This window comes from Sphaeramia orbicularis, chromosome 19, assembly GCF_902148855.1.
Source record: "Sphaeramia orbicularis chromosome 19, fSphaOr1.1, whole genome shotgun sequence".
Lineage (NCBI taxonomy): Eukaryota > Metazoa > Chordata > Actinopteri > Kurtiformes > Apogonidae > Sphaeramia > Sphaeramia orbicularis.
The window spans coordinates 27,096,993-27,114,292 of NC_043975.1; the positions used below are offsets into that span (position 1 = coordinate 27,096,993).

General features: G+C 37.4%; 1 protein-coding gene across 1 annotated transcript in view; it reads left to right on the forward strand.

The window, feature by feature from the left end:
* Positions 1–2,796: 2,796 nt before the first annotated feature.
* LOC115410172 (SRC kinase signaling inhibitor 1-like) overlaps positions 2,797–17,300 on the forward strand; it is a 98,253-nt gene continuing 83,749 nt past the window's right edge. Inside the window, exon 1 of the mRNA XM_030121655.1 lies at positions 2,797–3,122. Coding sequence (XP_029977515.1) covers positions 3,101–3,122 — 22 coding nt within the window. The 5' untranslated portion in view covers positions 2,797–3,100. The remainder of the gene's footprint in view (positions 3,123–17,300) is intronic.

Consider the following 17,300-nt stretch of genomic DNA (forward strand, 5'->3'; position numbering starts at 1 on the left):
GTTACTTTTGTGGCAATTCTTAAAGTAATTTTTCTCTTTTGTATGTAACTTATCACCATTTATTGTAATATTACCCTCTTTATTTCATGTTTTTTCAGTGAAAATCATGTATTTTCCTGTATTTAATCCAGTGATCATGTAGATGTTTATAAAAGCTCAGGTTAAAGTTGAGGGTTATTATATTAGAAATAGAGAAAACTGAAGAAAAAAATGACTTTTTCAGAAAAGATATAAATAACTGAATATAAACCAAGTGTGTCCATTTATCAAACTCCATGGGTTTTACTGGTGAATCAATGTTATAGAAGATGACAGTGTTTCCATGGTAACTATGGAGCCTCTGAACGTCAAAATGGGTCATATCCAATGATTCTGAAAAGATAACAAACTGCATTTTACACCAATTATTTACATGTATTGATAGGATTAGTGGATCAACAAGGATTAAACCGTTTACACCAGTAGATGGTTTTCATCGACAGTGGATGTTTGGGTGTTTATGGGTTAAAACACATTTGTATCGTCTTGTTTTCATGATTTTTATCTTTACCCTTTCTATGATGTTGTGATCTGTTTTTATTCTCCTTTTATTCTCCTACACTCTTTATATCTACATATCTGTTATTTATTTTTCATTTTCATTCTCCTCTCTAGTTAATGTTTAATCTATTTATTGCTCAGTTATTTTACACTTTGCTTTCACTTCTCTTGTGTCAGCATCTTCATTAACTTTTGTTTTTGTTTAGCTTAACAGTGGCACTGATGTATTTCTGGTATTGGACTGGATGGATCACTGAGCTTCCCTTCTTCTTCTACTTCTTCTTCATAAAAACATTTCCCTTACAACTAAATATGTCTATTTTATGGTTGAACAGCGAACTCTATTTTCTATAATAATGCGTCAAATCCAAATGTCAGATGTCACAGTCTTTGAACAAAACAGCCTATGATCAAAATAAAATCCAACATGTTGCATTTCTTCTGCTGTTTTAAAATATACATCTTCAAAACATCTAAAAAACTCCTCATACACCTACCTCTGTGACTATCAAAATTACTAGTTTTATTCCCCTGCCTTGCACACACACACACACACACACACACACACACACACACACACACACACACACACACACACACACACACACACACACACACACACACACACTGTATAAATAGAAATAAAAAATAGAAACACATCAATAACAACAGGCCTACTCTGTGTGAAAATATATAGATGGACAATACATCACTACTGCAACAACAAACTATGTATCTCTAAACAGTAATGTCTCATCCAATATCTCCTTTGAAAATATATCAATGTATCTTAAATAGCTGATATACTCCCAGCCATATTTACAACACAGCACTGCTATTATAGTATAATAGGCAGTCTAGCACTAAATTTATTGTCACATTACACAGCACCGCTGCTTTAGTTTACCACATTATTGGTGCTCATCTAAAGGAGACACTTGAAGTGGTAAGATTGAGTCTGTATGAAGCTAAAACCACGGGTAACTTACCTGACACATGGTGAATAAACATTCTACATGGTTTTCATCTCCCTCACTCCCATTCCCTACACCCTTCCAATGTGTCTGTCTGTAATTACGTTTCAGGTCTTTACTCTCTTCAGGGTGTGATTTGTCTCTTGCTGAGCTGTGAGTTACCGCGTTAATTATCTTACTATAGAAAGGTGCTGAGGAACCACAGTCTAAGTGATTCTCATTGAGATGCCACGAGTAAGAAAAAAAAAGGCTGAGCTTACATCATAATGATATATTCTTCTATTACCCACCTGTGGAATATTTTGGATGTTTAGCACCACAAAGGTGAGTTGCTCAAGGGTAGAAAGGATCCAAGAGAGAGGTCTGTGAGGAGCATCCGTGCTGTCAAGGACCAACAAGGGCTATCTTTAATTTATCACTATGTTTTATTTACCAGCAAGTTAACTCAGGCCAGAAGGCAATAAACAAGGCTGTGCATTGACCTGAGAGAACAGCATCTTGTCCACTTTCCTTTTACTTCATGTCCCTTTATTTTTGTGTCTTCACGTTTACGTTGCAGTAATAGGAAGGTCTGTAAAAAAAAGTGTTTTAGCAAAGACACCTTTCTGATCGTCTCCTTGTAGTGACCAGCATCTCTAACCCCACCCCATCCCTGACCTTATTATCATGTGTCATAGTGTGCATGACATAGAGTCCCCGTGACCCTCAACACACAGTGTGCGTCATTAATTCATGGCCTTCACCTCAGGATTGAATTACAGCTGCTGCTGGAGCAGGATTTACTTTGACTCCTTTGTTGCAGGCACACCCATGCACACACACACTTTCAGAGTTCAGCTGTGTAGGCAGTGTTTCGTCAGGCTCATGTACACACAGTATCCTTTATGATGTGCTGTGAGTGTCTGCTCTGCCTAACTATGCTTGCTTGTATTCATTATTCATCGCCACCATTAGTTTGTCTGCTGTGAAAGTGTCAGTGAAATATCTGCATTCACTTTTTCTCCATTCTTTTTTATCACTCGATCAATTGCTTCCTCTCCCCAGCTACCCTTACTGCACTGTGAGGAGTGTCAAGCCCACATAGTGATATTGAATTACGGATGCAGACTGTATCTCCACACATGAGTGTGCACACATGATTTAGATCCAGTGCGTATAATGACGGCTCTAAGATCAAAGCGAGTGGGATTGGGGTGCAGGCCCTTTAAGAGAAACAGAACGGGGAGGGCTCTCCATCCATAAAACATGAGTTTATTCAGTGGCCATGGTAAGACATGGTTAGGAGCGCCTCTGCACTCCGGCGTGATCACATACCCATCACACACACAGACACAGCATCCCAGTCCACCCAAACGGTTTTCATACATGCTGACACAGCTCCGCCAGAGGACCTCACCAAAGAAGACATGGATGCTCAGAGAAGAAAGGGATAAAAGTGGAGCAAAAGAAGGAAGAAAACAAGAAGAAAGAGTAAAAGCTGCGACGAGAGTGAATGGAGAAGAGAGAAGAGGATAAAGGGCTAAAGAAGACAAGAGAGAAAGTGCTGGCACAGTAGAGGACAGAAAACAGGTGCATCGAGGCGGAGAATGGGCAATTCCTCCTTCCCAGGCATGTCCCCTCTCTCTCCGTCCATTCTGTAGTTGCAGGTATTTCTAACTTGAGTGCCTTTCTCTGACGCGCTGGGGGTGCTGGGAAACCACCGCTGTTTACCTCCACTTCCTCCTCAATGTGATGCTGTCTGTCTTTGAACCGCACATCTGCTCTTGCCTGCATGTTTTTGGGGAAACGTGCATGTATCTACTGAAAGTATAAGTTCTGTTTTTGCAGGTCTTAAAAAACATTGCTACGTTATATGACTATGATATTGAATCTAGGACACTATGGTAAAGCATCTTTTCAGCATCATTTTAGAAAACTCACGCCTGAGTAAATTGTGTACAGTTAAAACAATTATCTCTAAGTGTTTGAGCCCATTTGAAAGACCTTTTTAGAGAGTGTTTAATGGCTTTTCAGGGCAGATGTTGGCGTCTCAGAGCATGGGGCTTTGGTGGTTTCGTTTGTGTCTGGCAGCAGCGCTTGTTTACTGCTTGTGCAGATAGGAGACAGTTGATGTTCAGACTCTCTGTGGCTGGCATCTGGGGCAGGCTGAAAGAGGCTATTGATAGATTTACAGAGGCTGCCGTTGCCCAGAAAGAAATGGAAAGTGCAGGCATATTGCTGATGCTGACCATTAATCCCGTAGTTAAAAATACAGAAGCTGTGCACTTGGTGATAATGGAACATCACCAGCAGAACCAATTTCCATCATAAATTGGTCTTCCACTGTTAAATTAAGTAGCTTAATTTTCAATTGTGTTGCCTACTGAGGTGGGTTTCCCCCTCCTACGTATCTGCCACTGATATGAAACTGACTCCAGATTGGTAGAGTGCAAAATGGAGGTCTGAACTATCTTTTATCAGTATTGATTTACATGATGCCCTCTTCCTTTACTTACACAGCACAAATCAGTGTCAAAGCCAGATAAGTCTCTCAAACACGCTGAGAGATAGGATTGGAAAACCACCCACTATCTTTTAAATACACCGTTGCGTACTCTTCGATATGAGGCCTGTCACATTCTGTATGCCGTCTCACTGGGAAAATTGCTGAGGGGTTTAAGTCTGAACGGAACGTTTTGAAACAGATTTGAATTGCCCTTGAAGATCTCAAACTTATTTCTTTGTGCTGGATGACTATGTGAGTCATGTCACCTCGATGACATGCCAGAAGCCTTCCCACCTCCCCAGGAGACCGGGGCGGGGTGGGTGTGTGGTGGCGGCGGCGGCGGCAGCGGTGGTGGTGGTGGGTAGTAGATCAAGCGTGTTGGAATCGCAAGTGACTGGGGAGCAAAAGAGAGGCAGAAGAGACAGGGTAGAGGATCTGTCAGAAAGTAGAGGAGCGGCAGCCAAACAGCAGTTTTCCCATGTCAGCCTGATCAAACTTGTTGACATCTGGAAAGAGATGGAAGGGAGAGGGGAGAAAAGGGGAGAATGAAGAGATGAAGGGCAGAGCGTGGAAGCTGCAGAGCCGAGGGTGCCGACATCAGACGAATGACTGATGTGTTTGCCACAGAGCCACCAGGTAAGGGTGAGCTGACTATACTATTGACTCATAGCTGCCTGTTATCCCAAGAGCTGCTTTGCACTCTGACACGTACAAAGTCTGTGGCTGTTTCATCCCGGATGTTCCTTCCTTTGACATCTTTTATGAGTGAAAACTGCATCTTTGAGAAATTTTTTGGTTCAAGCACTGAGATTGCAGATACTCAAAGGAAGCTTATGAAACCAGAGGCTACATCATGTGGTAAAAGAAACTGTCAAAGCTTACTGGCATGTGACTTCACCTAATTAAAATGTCCGATATTTTTCACCGTGACACATCTTTCTTATAGCTTCTTCGACTTAAATTGTAGCTTTTCTTAAGTTATGAGTTAATATATGAAATGCCTTAATGTTTTCCTTGACATTACTGATTTATGAGTCCTATCCACTGTGTCTTTTTGACACCACCACTAGAGGTCAGAAAAGTCAGAAGTTTTTAAATCCATCCATCCCATCTATTAAAACTCCTCTAAATGCTTACTGATCTTTGTGGAGCATGGACTCTCCTGTTGTAAGAAAAGTGCTTATGGTTTAAGTGGAGTGCAGGAGAAATATCATACCTGTGGAGCTGGCAGAGATTTCTTCTTCAAGGATGCTTCTTTTATTTCAAAAGAAGCTTGTGCAGCCTGTTTTGACTGTACAGCTTATATGCAGCATGGGAGCCTGTGAAATGATGTATATAAGTGTAGTTATTTTTGTTGTACATTGCTGTTAGTTTTTAGGTGATATTTGATGAGAGCTGGAAAAAAGTGATGCGCACTTTGGGGAGCAGAAAATATTTATCCCCACAACTCCTTTCACAGATACATACTTATCGCAGCACATATATATTTAAAGAGTTACTGATCTTTTTCAGCCCCGAGTCCTGTGGCTTTTTCCTGTAAGTTTACCTGTGAAAACTAACATGTACTGGACTTTCAGTCTGTATGTGACTTTAATCCTTTTGAGATTACCATTGTAACAGGCTGCTTAGATTTCTTTATGTTTTCTTTTTGCAACAAAAGTCTCAGAAAAAGTCTTTTATATCAACTTTTGCTCATTTTTTCAGGAAGAACTTAATTTTCAATATTTTGCCATTAATTATCATTATTATATGCAATAAATGCTTAAAACAGTGTGTTATAGCGAAAAAATTAAAAACAGACTTGCATTTTTTATCATATTATGAAAAATAAAACCTGTAAATATTCATACCGAAATTTTATGGGATTACAGAAATAAACTTTCAACAAATTTACACGTGCCCAAACATTTTTTGTTCATCTAGAGCACAGGTGTCAAACACGCGGCCCGGGGGCCAAAACCAGCCTGCCGAATGTTCCAATCTGGCCCGTGGGATGGATTTGTAAAGTGCAAGTTGGGGCATCAAACTCAAAAAATAATATCGTAATAGCCTATAAATAATGACAACACCAATTTTTTCTCTTTGATTTAGTGCAAAAAACATTAAACTATGAAAATGTTTACATTAACAAACTATCCTTTAACAATAAAATGCGAATAACCTGAACAAATATGAACAACCTGAAATGTCTAAAGAAAATTAAGTGCAATTTTAACAATATTTTGCCTGTTACTAAATGTTTTGTGCCTTTGTAGATCTGATCTGTAACGCATATGTATAAATGATAAGTCGAGGCATAATATTGATAAGATTGTACTTATATTTCTTAACAAATTTCATTTTTTTCAGCTTATTCATATCCTTTTTGTTTGGATAGTTTGTAAACATAAATATTGGCATAATTGAATGTCATGTTTTTGGACTAAAACAATTTGAGGTTATCATTATTTATTTGCAATCATGCTATTATTTTACTGGTCCAACCCACTTCAGATTAAATTGGGCTGAATGTGGCCCCCGGAAGAAAATGAGTTTGACACCCCTGATCTAGAGCATTCTGTTTTCATGTTATAGCTTCTTAATTTTCATTATTTCTAGTCAGTTTTTGCCTGAGTGTTTCTGTAACGCTGTCTAGTTGTAGACAGGTAGACAGAGCCCCTCACTGGGAGAAAAAACATCCATGATCTGCTTCTTTTGCAGAAAGTGCATCTCTTTCTCATATCTATATATATATCTATATATCTATATCTATATCTATCTATCTATCTATCTATCTATCTATCTATATATATATATATATATATATATATATATATATATATATATATATATATATATACACACACACATACATACATGCATGCATACATTTATATAATATTTACAGCTAAAATGCAACCATCAATGAACTATACAGACTGAAAAATACAGATTAAAAACTGTGAAAAAAAGGCAAGAAAATGGCTAAACTCCATGAAAACAGGGCAAAACATACTAGTACAAACCTACAAAACAGCACCATCACTATTATATACAATTATTTACAAGAATTCACCGCTAAAATGCTGCTAAAAGTATTAAGTGTCTCTGACTGACCGCACCTGCTGTCTACCCTGCTCTGTCTGCTACTTTTTGCTCCACTCACTTCCACTCCACCCCACCCCCACAGACAATGTGAGCCTCTACCGTAAAGTGTTATATTGTGGAATTACATAGCTGCAAAGCTCAGAAACTCACCTTTCCAATGCTGTTTGAATTTTGTGAATAGCGCAAACACTTCGCGAGTTACGGTCATTTGAATGCCGTAAAGTACAAATTGCAGCGCTGGAGCAACAGCCATCTCCAAAGGGTTAAGGGTTATTCATGTTGTACTGAAATTGCTGTCTTTCATAATTTCCCCTCTGAATTTCCCCTCCACTACCTCCTACATTTTTACTTAGCTGGCAGGTGATATCCCACAGATAATAGCAAAGCACATTGAAAACACAGCATCTGGGATTGACACTGATAACACGCAGCAATGTTTACGACGTCCGTCTGCTGATACATACTTAATATATTTCTATTTCAAATAACCTGTTATCTTTATAGGCAAATCCCACAGCGGGAAGACAAACGATATGGGATAGGCTTAGGTAACATAAGGATGAAAAATGTATTTTATTTAAAAACTAATCTCACAATGAAAGTAGACAAGTCAGAAAAAAACAGTGAAGCCTTTTATGTTTTTGTCAGGCACTGTGTCATCGCTGTTTCGATATGTTGCAGCCTGTATACAAGAGGAAGAAAAATAGGCGGAAAAACAGAGAAAAACTTTCCCAGTGAGAGAGACTGGATGTAATAAATCAGCTTAATTGCAAAGTCCCGCATCACATTTTTCTCAGTCGCAGCCAAACCAATATTCTTTTCCATTTGACAGTTGCTGGACATAAACTGCCGATAATGACCTATAGTCTGCTAATGCTGGCACTTGGACAGGGATGTGCTTCTAGTTAAACTCTTCTATAATAGTAAATGGCTTCTTTTTCCTCCTTAGACTCAGCCGCACATCCATCTACCACATGCATACAGAGGCACACAGTCTGTAGTACACAATGGCATAATTGATTCCTGCAGTAATGTTTGCCCTTTAGCTGCCGCAGTGACATTACTGACAGTGCAGTTGCAGCGTAATGATTGTTTAAGTGTTTGTGAATTTATCCCGCTCAGTGTTAGTCAAGGTGTCTTTGTCCACCGATGCCATTTGTTAAAGATTTTTCCTAATAGTAATGTGTCATTACTGGTTATTTTCTCAGGCTAAATAGCACTTAACTGTGAAAACCAAATTGACTCTGACATGTAAAATCAGTAAAATACCCCCTTAAAATCACAGAGAGTCATTAGATTTCTGCAAGACCTTTCACTGTGTTGAGATTTAGCTTGTCAAACACATGTTTAGCCAATAAATTAATGCAGTTCTCTTTTGGCAGGTCATTTGCTTGTTACTTGTATGGAGCTCACTGATGTAGTTACAAGCATGACGAAATGGAACGGTGCCATTGTTAATGTTATTAGTAACACCTGCGCTTTCCTGCTTTATAAGGTCAAGATGTCTACCGTGAAAAATGTCTATTAACATTTAACAGAGACGAACGCTGCAGTGGCTGGAGGTGTGATTATTAATTAGTCTGTCTGCCGTGAACTTCTACACAGTTTGTTGAATCAGCACTGAACTCCAGAATAGGTCCAATGTCTGTGTTTGCAGATTGATTCCCTGCTTATTGGATACATTTGGGAACGATGTAAAACCCTCTGTTTTACACATTTGCATCTTAGTTTTCCTCTTTCCATCATTTTCCGTACTTACTTGGTGTGTGTAACAGACAAATCCCCAGATGAGACCTGGGATTGTTCTGTGTAGAGGGAAGCACAGCTTTTACAGCACAAGAAATGGCTCAAATGGCCTTTGTTGTATTCCACAATGATGATAGATTTTTAGATACCATCGCTGAGGCATTTGGAATTGCCACAGGGTGGTGGCTTTTGACATTTTTTTTCCATCTGTGTGTCTATATATAAATGTGTGACAGACGGGTATGTCAAGGTCTTGCTATTGCTGTCAAATTTTTGTGTATCTTGCGCAACAGGGACTAAATTCAGTCTTATTTGACATCTTTTCTGAGAGACTGAATCATACATAGATATTCATCTCCATATTTTTCTAACAGCTGTAATGCTTTGTCCTTGATAAGGGAGTATTGCAGTGACATCTCCAGTAGAGAGCAGCCTATCAGATAGCATTACTGTCACACGCGAGGGCACAAAGGCAGAGAGGAATCAACTTCCAGTGCATACGCTGTCACAGGTGTATTGGGTTTTCCTGTGACAGGGCAGAGTCTGTGAAGTGCACAGTACTGTTAGCGCACATTACCTGTTTTTATACAACATACTACATGCATATAGGCACATCAGACATTACCAGGGATGTGTAGCCTCATGGTTGTAATTGGAAAAAAAATATTCATCACTAGGTTGAAGTGTAGGCTTGTTTGTGACGTGTGCATGTGCTCTGTGACAGCTCTGATTTCTCTGTTGAACTGCGTCCTCATAACAAATGCTGCTCCACCACACAGATGACTAAATTATAGTGAGCAACATTTAATAAGCTACTTGTTTACTGATTATACAGAATGGCCCTTCTGAAACCCTGATCAGACACTCAAATGAAAAGCCTCTGTCCGGTGGAATAATGGTCTATTTGAAAGGGAGGAGGGGGAGAAGGAGGGGGATATTTTTTAATGAATTTGCACACTGTCTAAATGTAGTTTTTGATTGATTCTTCATGCACCCACTGTGCCAAACCCTCTCTGGTTTAAGACAGCTGAAATATAAATGCAGCAGTCAAAGCTCTTTCATTTCATTACAAAATCACTTCATTTGCAGCTCACGCTCAAACAAAATACTGTATTCTCTCTGAATCTGAGTGGGAAAAACTCTGCAACTAAAAGGGTCTCTTCCTCAAGCACAAGCTCAAGTTTTTCATAATGATCTGGGAAAAAGAAATCAGGATAAATGTGGGTCATTTCACTGAAGTGAATATCTCTTGTGTTCTCATATAACAGGACAGTGAAACTAAAAATGAACTTCACTTTCAATTTCACTTAACTCAAGCAACAAAGTCTGTTGGTCTGTAGTCAAATAGTAATGTTCATGAATGCAACACAGAGTAATCTCTGTCTTTTGTTTAATTAGATATCACAGACATCTACACTGTTGTTATTCTTGGATAAGAAGTTTGCATTTTTGTTTAAAATGTATTTCAATCTGGAGATTTAAAAGTCTACAAAAGAGGATTAGGGCCACGGGGAAAAAAAATACAAAATTAAGGTCCAATATATATTTTTTTATTATCACTATGAGAAAAAAGCCAGCATTCTGACTTTTTTCTCAGATTTCTGACTTTAATCTCAGAATTCTGACTTTTTTCTTAGAATTCTGACTTTAATCTCAGAATTCTGAGTTTTGTCTAATAATAATAAAAATATATATATTGGACTTTTTTTTTTCCAGTGGCCCTAATCCTCTTCCATAAAAGTCAGTTAAAGACAATGAGAAAGGTGGAGACTGAATTAATTAATTAATTTTTTAAAAAGTAACAGACACTGACCCTGGAAAGAATTAGGCTGCCACGGTGAGTACATGTATATAATTGTATGTTTTAGGTTTGAAGAAAACTCCACCGAGGACAGACATGGGCGGTGGAGGTGTTGATGAGTAATGGAGCTTCATAACAGGGGAGTTTGATTGAAGAGGGTCACGTCTGAATCTGGTGGTGAAGTGGTGGAGGAGGGTCAGTGAAATGACGGCTGGAAGACGGCAGAGAGAAAGACGCTGGTTTTAAAGCTTGAGAGTTTACAAGTGATTGGCTTAAGGCCAGTGCATCAGGTTGTGATTGGATGGAAACAGAAATCAGCTGATTGAGCTCCAAGGTAGCAGAAACCTGTGCTTGTAAGTTAGAAAATATGTGCCATCCTACCCTTGATGAGTTTTGATTCTGTCTGAATTGTGTCACACACTTGTCAATTAATAATAATTGATAATTTTACAAGTCAAGAAAGTCACAGTTTGTGGCAAAGAACAGCTAAATTGGATGGATGTTGTAATATACTGTGATATAATGTGAAATTATGTGCAATAAGTCGTGCAATAATCTTCTGTTCTGCAATAACAATGTAATATTTATTTGATATTTATCAAAATGTAAATGCACTATTTTTACATAGACTTGGGTTCATGGGTACACATACTGTTCATAGATATACATACATACATACATACATACATACATACATACATATACAGTTTTCATAGCAATGCATACTGTTTATACAGTTCATGATATGCATACTGTTCATAGGTTTGCATACTGTTCATAGGTATACATACTGTTTCCCAGGTAATACATACTGTTAATATCATTTAGTAGAGTACTTACTGTCACATACTGTTAATTCTGCAAATTTGCTATTCATAGTCTATTAATATTTTGTCTATTTTAAATTTTTATTACCCCTAGGCCAAGGGGTATTGTAATAGTTTTGTCGCTTGTTTGTCTGTCCGTCTGTCTGTCCATTCAACGACATAATCACATTATCTGAAGAATGCACTGAGATATCTGCAGCAAATTTATACTGTGAATGCATCTTAGCATGGAGCAGAAGCCTATTGAAAATGGGTGACCTTGACCTAATTTTTCAAGGTCAAATAGCCTTGTGCAGTTATAATATCTGAGTACTTTCAAATATAAATATGTATGTAATAAGTTTTACACAAAGACAATCTAATTTAAATTATAGGGGAATAACTTTCAACAGAATCTTACACTATATTTGGCCAAGGGGGATTAAAAGTGTGCAGGACGTTATGTTTTATTCTTCCTAGCTCTATTCTTATGTTACTTTGTAAAATTGTAAAATTTATATTGTATTTCTTATCCTATTTTTAGTTTTTGTGATTTTATATTCACTTTGTTAATATCATTGTGCTGACTGGAGTAGCTCTCTTCTCTTCTCTTCTCTTCTCTTCTCTTCTCTTCTCTTCTCTTCTCTTCTCTTCTCTTCTCTTCTCTTCTCTTCTCTTCTCTTCTCTTCTCTTCTCTTCTCTTCTCTTCTCTTCTCTTCTCTTCTCTTCTCTTCTCTTCTCTTCTCTTCTCTTCTCTTCTCACCAACACCAAAGCAGTTGTTGGTTTGTTCTAGTTTACCTCAAATGTCCAGACCGAGGTGAAAAAGTATTAAAATATCTACAGTTCTCATCATGTTGAATCTGCAGCTAATGCCAGACAGATACGATGATGTCATCTCTGCGACTTTCGGGTGTGCTTTGTTTCTATTTACGTATTTTCGCAGTCTTGTAGTTTAACATTTTTACCACCAACTACAAATCTCTTAATGTGTAAAAGTACCCCTTAAATTAACAAACATAATACTGTGGCAGCTAAAATTATTACCTAACACTTGGCATATTTAAGAGGTTTTTAAATTGGCCATTAAAATACCCATAAAATTAATGAATTACCGACAACGTCACCGCAACGTAGTATAAACCACAGAATAGAGCCATCATAAGGAGATTTATCATTTCGTCATGTCTCTTACTAAAACAAGCCAAGCTTATTTCACTGTCAATGTCACAGAATCATGTTCTTTCACGGAGGAAGCCAGATTCCTTGTACAGTCATTGTCAGGTGTGATAGTAATTAAACTGACGGTTTTCAAGAGTTGTAGGACACAGCTATGTGATCCTTTTGAATGTACAAGGCACATCTTTCTGCTCATTAATAAATATTAAAGTTAGAAGTGGATAAAAACAGCAGGATTCACTTCATTTGATATTTGTTGTGGTCAGAGCAAACATCTGCATGATTCATTATTATATTCTTATCATTGTTATGAAATGAAATCATGTTTTGGAGGCAAAATAAGGTCAATATTTTCAGATCTGTCAGATGTTCTAATAATTTTGGCCACCACTTATATGTGTATGAGCAACAGTACTACTACTACTACTAATAATAATAATAATAAACTCTTATAACCATCATGGCTTAAATAATCTTTATTATGGGTACAATGTTTGTTGTTGTGCTTTCTGTTCTTCACTGCAATTTAATGACATTTTTAGAACAGGAGTGTCAAATTCATTTCTTCCAGGGGTTGCATTCAGCCCAACTGGATCTGTGGACTGGACCAGGAAAGTAATAGCATCATAACCTATAAATAATGACAATTTTTTATTTTTGTTTTAGTGTGATAAAAAGCATTAAATTATGAAAATATTTACATTTACAAACTGTCCTTTAACAAAAAACATGTGAATAACCTGAAAAAACAGAAATTTGCAAGCAAAATAATTGCAGTTTTAACAATATTTTTCCTCAACCTGTCATTAGCACGTGCATTACGCACAATGTCACACAAACATTTGGTAACAAGCAGAATATTGTTAAAATTGGAGTTTTGAACTAAAAGAATGGAGGATCAACTGGACTATTTTTTTTTCACAAGAGCAAAACTTGTCCAGTTGAACCTAGAACCTTGAAAAATGGAGTGGTCACTGTTTATAGGTTATTCTGCTATTATTTTACTTTAGATCATATTGCTCTGTATGTGGAACCTGAACTAAAATGAGTCTGACACCCTTGATTGTTAATATCTTTAGTGTCATTTTTTACACTTCGCAAATTCATCCCACAGGCCAGATTGGACCTTTTGGTGAGCCAGTTTTGGCCCCTGGGCCACATGTTTGAGACCCCTGCCGTAGAAACTATATTTTATTCCAATTAGATAACATTAATGTCATAATTTAAGTAAGTAATTCTGTTTTAGGTCATTAGTGACTCCACAACACTGATTGTATGGTTCATTCAATGAAATAATGTGTCTTAAATCGACAGCTTTCATCAAACAACATGAGAAATGTTCATAGAGCCTATCACCCATTTCCACCCACCCACCCACCCACTATTTAGACATCAACCAACTGGACATGTCAGATAACTCTACATTGTTCGTCAAACATAGCTGGAGTCTTAACACGATGGTGAAAAACAACATCATAAAAGCAGGATAGAGATCCTTTTTAATGAATGGTCACTTGTTTGGTTCCACAGACTCTACCGTGTTTGTGGCGTTGAGAGCAGAAAGCAGATGAGGGAGGAAGATAAGAGTACGGGCACTGAATGTATGATGGAGAGATGCCTAAAAGCAAGCGAGATATAATCAGCAAACAGTTTCTTGGTCTTACTTTTTTTGTCTGTTTGGCTCGCCTCACTCACACAGTTGCAACCATCCCCTCCCTTTCGTAACACACACTCACTTCACAGACTGTAGGATCTCATCTCGCTCTACTCAGCAGCCTTGGAGGATGATTTCATTGGGATGACAAGTGTGCCTCTTCCTCCATCTTTCTGCCACCCGGGCCCCTAGCCTGGATCCAAAGGCAGTCTGCAGTAATATCGGCCTTTTCCCTCTCTCTTCTCGCTCTGTCTGCATCCAGCCAATCTGATTTTAGCTGTGCTGAAAGTAGCATTTTCTTCCTATCACAACATCACTAATGCTTACTTTCTTTCCCCCTTCTCAATTTCTCTTCATTCCTCTCTGTCCACTAAGCAGAAAATGGGGCTGAGCACTGTTGCGGGCTATTATCTATTTGAGCTATCTATCTTGATAATTGACTAGTGGGGCTAAATGTGACGGTGATCGGTGTGATACTAATACATTCTGCCAATTTGACACACTCGTAATCCACTGGGCTTGCGTTTCCCCCTCAGCCATCAAGGGGAGGCGAGAGGTTTGATGTGTTGGAGCCCACTGTAGCAGCGTGGATACACATAGTAGGCCGAGCATGTGGGTGGGGGTGAAACACTCGTTCTAAATTAGGAAGCGATGCATTTGAGTGGGCATGGAGAAAATTGCTATAAACATGTGAAGATGCGCATTACAGTGTAGAAAACTACAGACATGTACAGATAGAACTGTCAGCATTTGGATGTGTAAATCCTGAAAGGAAATGAAGGAAATGAACAATCTTAACATTACAAGCAATTTTCTCTGAATGCTGCTGATTGCTGTAATAGGAGCGAACCACGGTGGAAGTGAATGAGTAACAGTAAAAAAATAAATCCAAATTTATTTATATATCTGCTTCCGAACATTATAGGGTCACCTTTATACAATTTCTAGAATGCTGAAATATGAAAATAGCATGAAATTGCATACATAAAAATGTCCTATTTACTCTGGAACTCTGAACTTTTACCCTGTAAAGCCTGAACCATTAAATCATTGACAGGAAATTGACAGAAAATTCCAAAACTTTTTTTTTTTTCAAATATCAATTTCTATGTATGAGTTTCAATTTTGTATCATATCTGATACATTGGGTCTCAGTGCTCAAATATTATTTTTGAAGAAACAGAAACATAATATAACACAAACATGTCTAACAAATTGGTAAGTCCTTTTCTAAATTGGCAAAGTTCGGCCTCCTTCCTCATTAATGACAATCTTGTATTGTCACTGGAAAGGCCTTTGGTGAACAAATTCCTCCCCCCTGCGGATTATCCATCTATTGCATGTATCTAATTGTATACATCAGGTTTTTCAAGAAAAAAGATATCACACTGATCATGTAGAGGGCTTCAAAACTCATGTATCAAATATGATACGTTTGACGTTATAGGGTTAACATAAATGACTACATTTGTTGGTGGCATTTTGGGACCTTATTTTTGTACAGATCATTACTACTTCCAACAGACTTAGTGTGTCTTAATATCCATATTAGACCGTAAAGACCCAGTGCTGCTCTTTTGGCAGTTCCATAATATATTTTTCTCTATATTTAACTTTTATATGTGATTGTTCACCATTTATTCTAATATTATCCTCTGTACTTTATTTTTTTCAGTGCAAATTAGGTATTTTCCTACATTTAATTTATTGATCATGTAGATGTTCATAAAAGCTCAGAGTAAAGTTGAAAACACAGAAAATTGGACAAAAAGTGACTTTTTTTTTTTTTTTTTAGCAAAGATATCAATAACTGAACATAAAACAAGCATTTCCGTCTACTGTTATTGATCCAACTCCATGGGTTTTACTGGAGAATCAGTCTTGTAGGAGATGACAGTGTTTCCACATTCACTACGAAGCCTCTGAACGTCCAAATGGGTCATATCTGATGACCATGAAAAGATGACAAACTGTATTTTACACCAATTATTTGCATGTATTGATAGGATTAGTGGATCAACAGGTATTATATTAAACAGTTTAGATCAGTAGATGCTGTTGGTCACCCATGGATGTTTGGGTCTTTATGGGTTAAGTGAGATTCCAAACTATAGGGAGAAACAATGTTCAGTTCAAAGGGAATTGTAAGGTGTGTAGTGAAGAACTGTTCAGTTTATAGGAAGTAGACACAGAATACTACTCCTCAGTTGTAGCAGGGGCAGAAAGAAATGCTTCTATAGAGTAAATGTAAATGTTATTAGGGATTTTTAGGGATGCACTGATAAAATTCTGGGCTGATGTTGATACTGATATTAAAATGGATGTTTTTTAGCTGATGCAGACACCAATGTCATATTCTCTCTGTTCATTTTGTTTTCTTTGTTATTTTCTGTAAACCCGCAAGGAATTATATATATTTTTGTGCCAACTTTCAAATGAAATTTTCTCTACATTTATCAGTATTTATTTATGTTGCATTTTTCAGTGGAAACCGAGTATTTTCCTACATTGAATTTTCTGATTGTGTAGATGTTCATGAAGGCTCAGAATAAATTCAAAGGTTATCATATAAAAACAAAGAAAACTGAAGAAAAAGTGAATTTTTCAGCAAAATATGTCAATAACTGAATCTAAAAACCACTACCATTTGTCAAACTACATTGGTTTTACTCGTGAATCAGAAAATGATGCAGATTCTTAAAGGGTGAGAAACTACCTGAATTATTTACATGTATTGATAGGATAAGTGGTTTTAAAGTTATTAAACATCAGTAGATTAGTAGATGTTTTTGGTTGCTGGTCACTGGTTGGGTCTTTGTGGGTTAATACAACACAATAAATAAATATCTACCACTGTCCTTGGTGAATTAATATCTTTTATGTTGATACTGATATTAGGTGATATCAACCAAACCTTATGTAATTAATGGATTGAGGAACTACGGGATCAGCCATTGGTTTCTCAACTTCCTATTTCAGCTTAGTGGTGGAAAAAATTATATAGTAAGGGTAACATGTAGCTATTTAAGG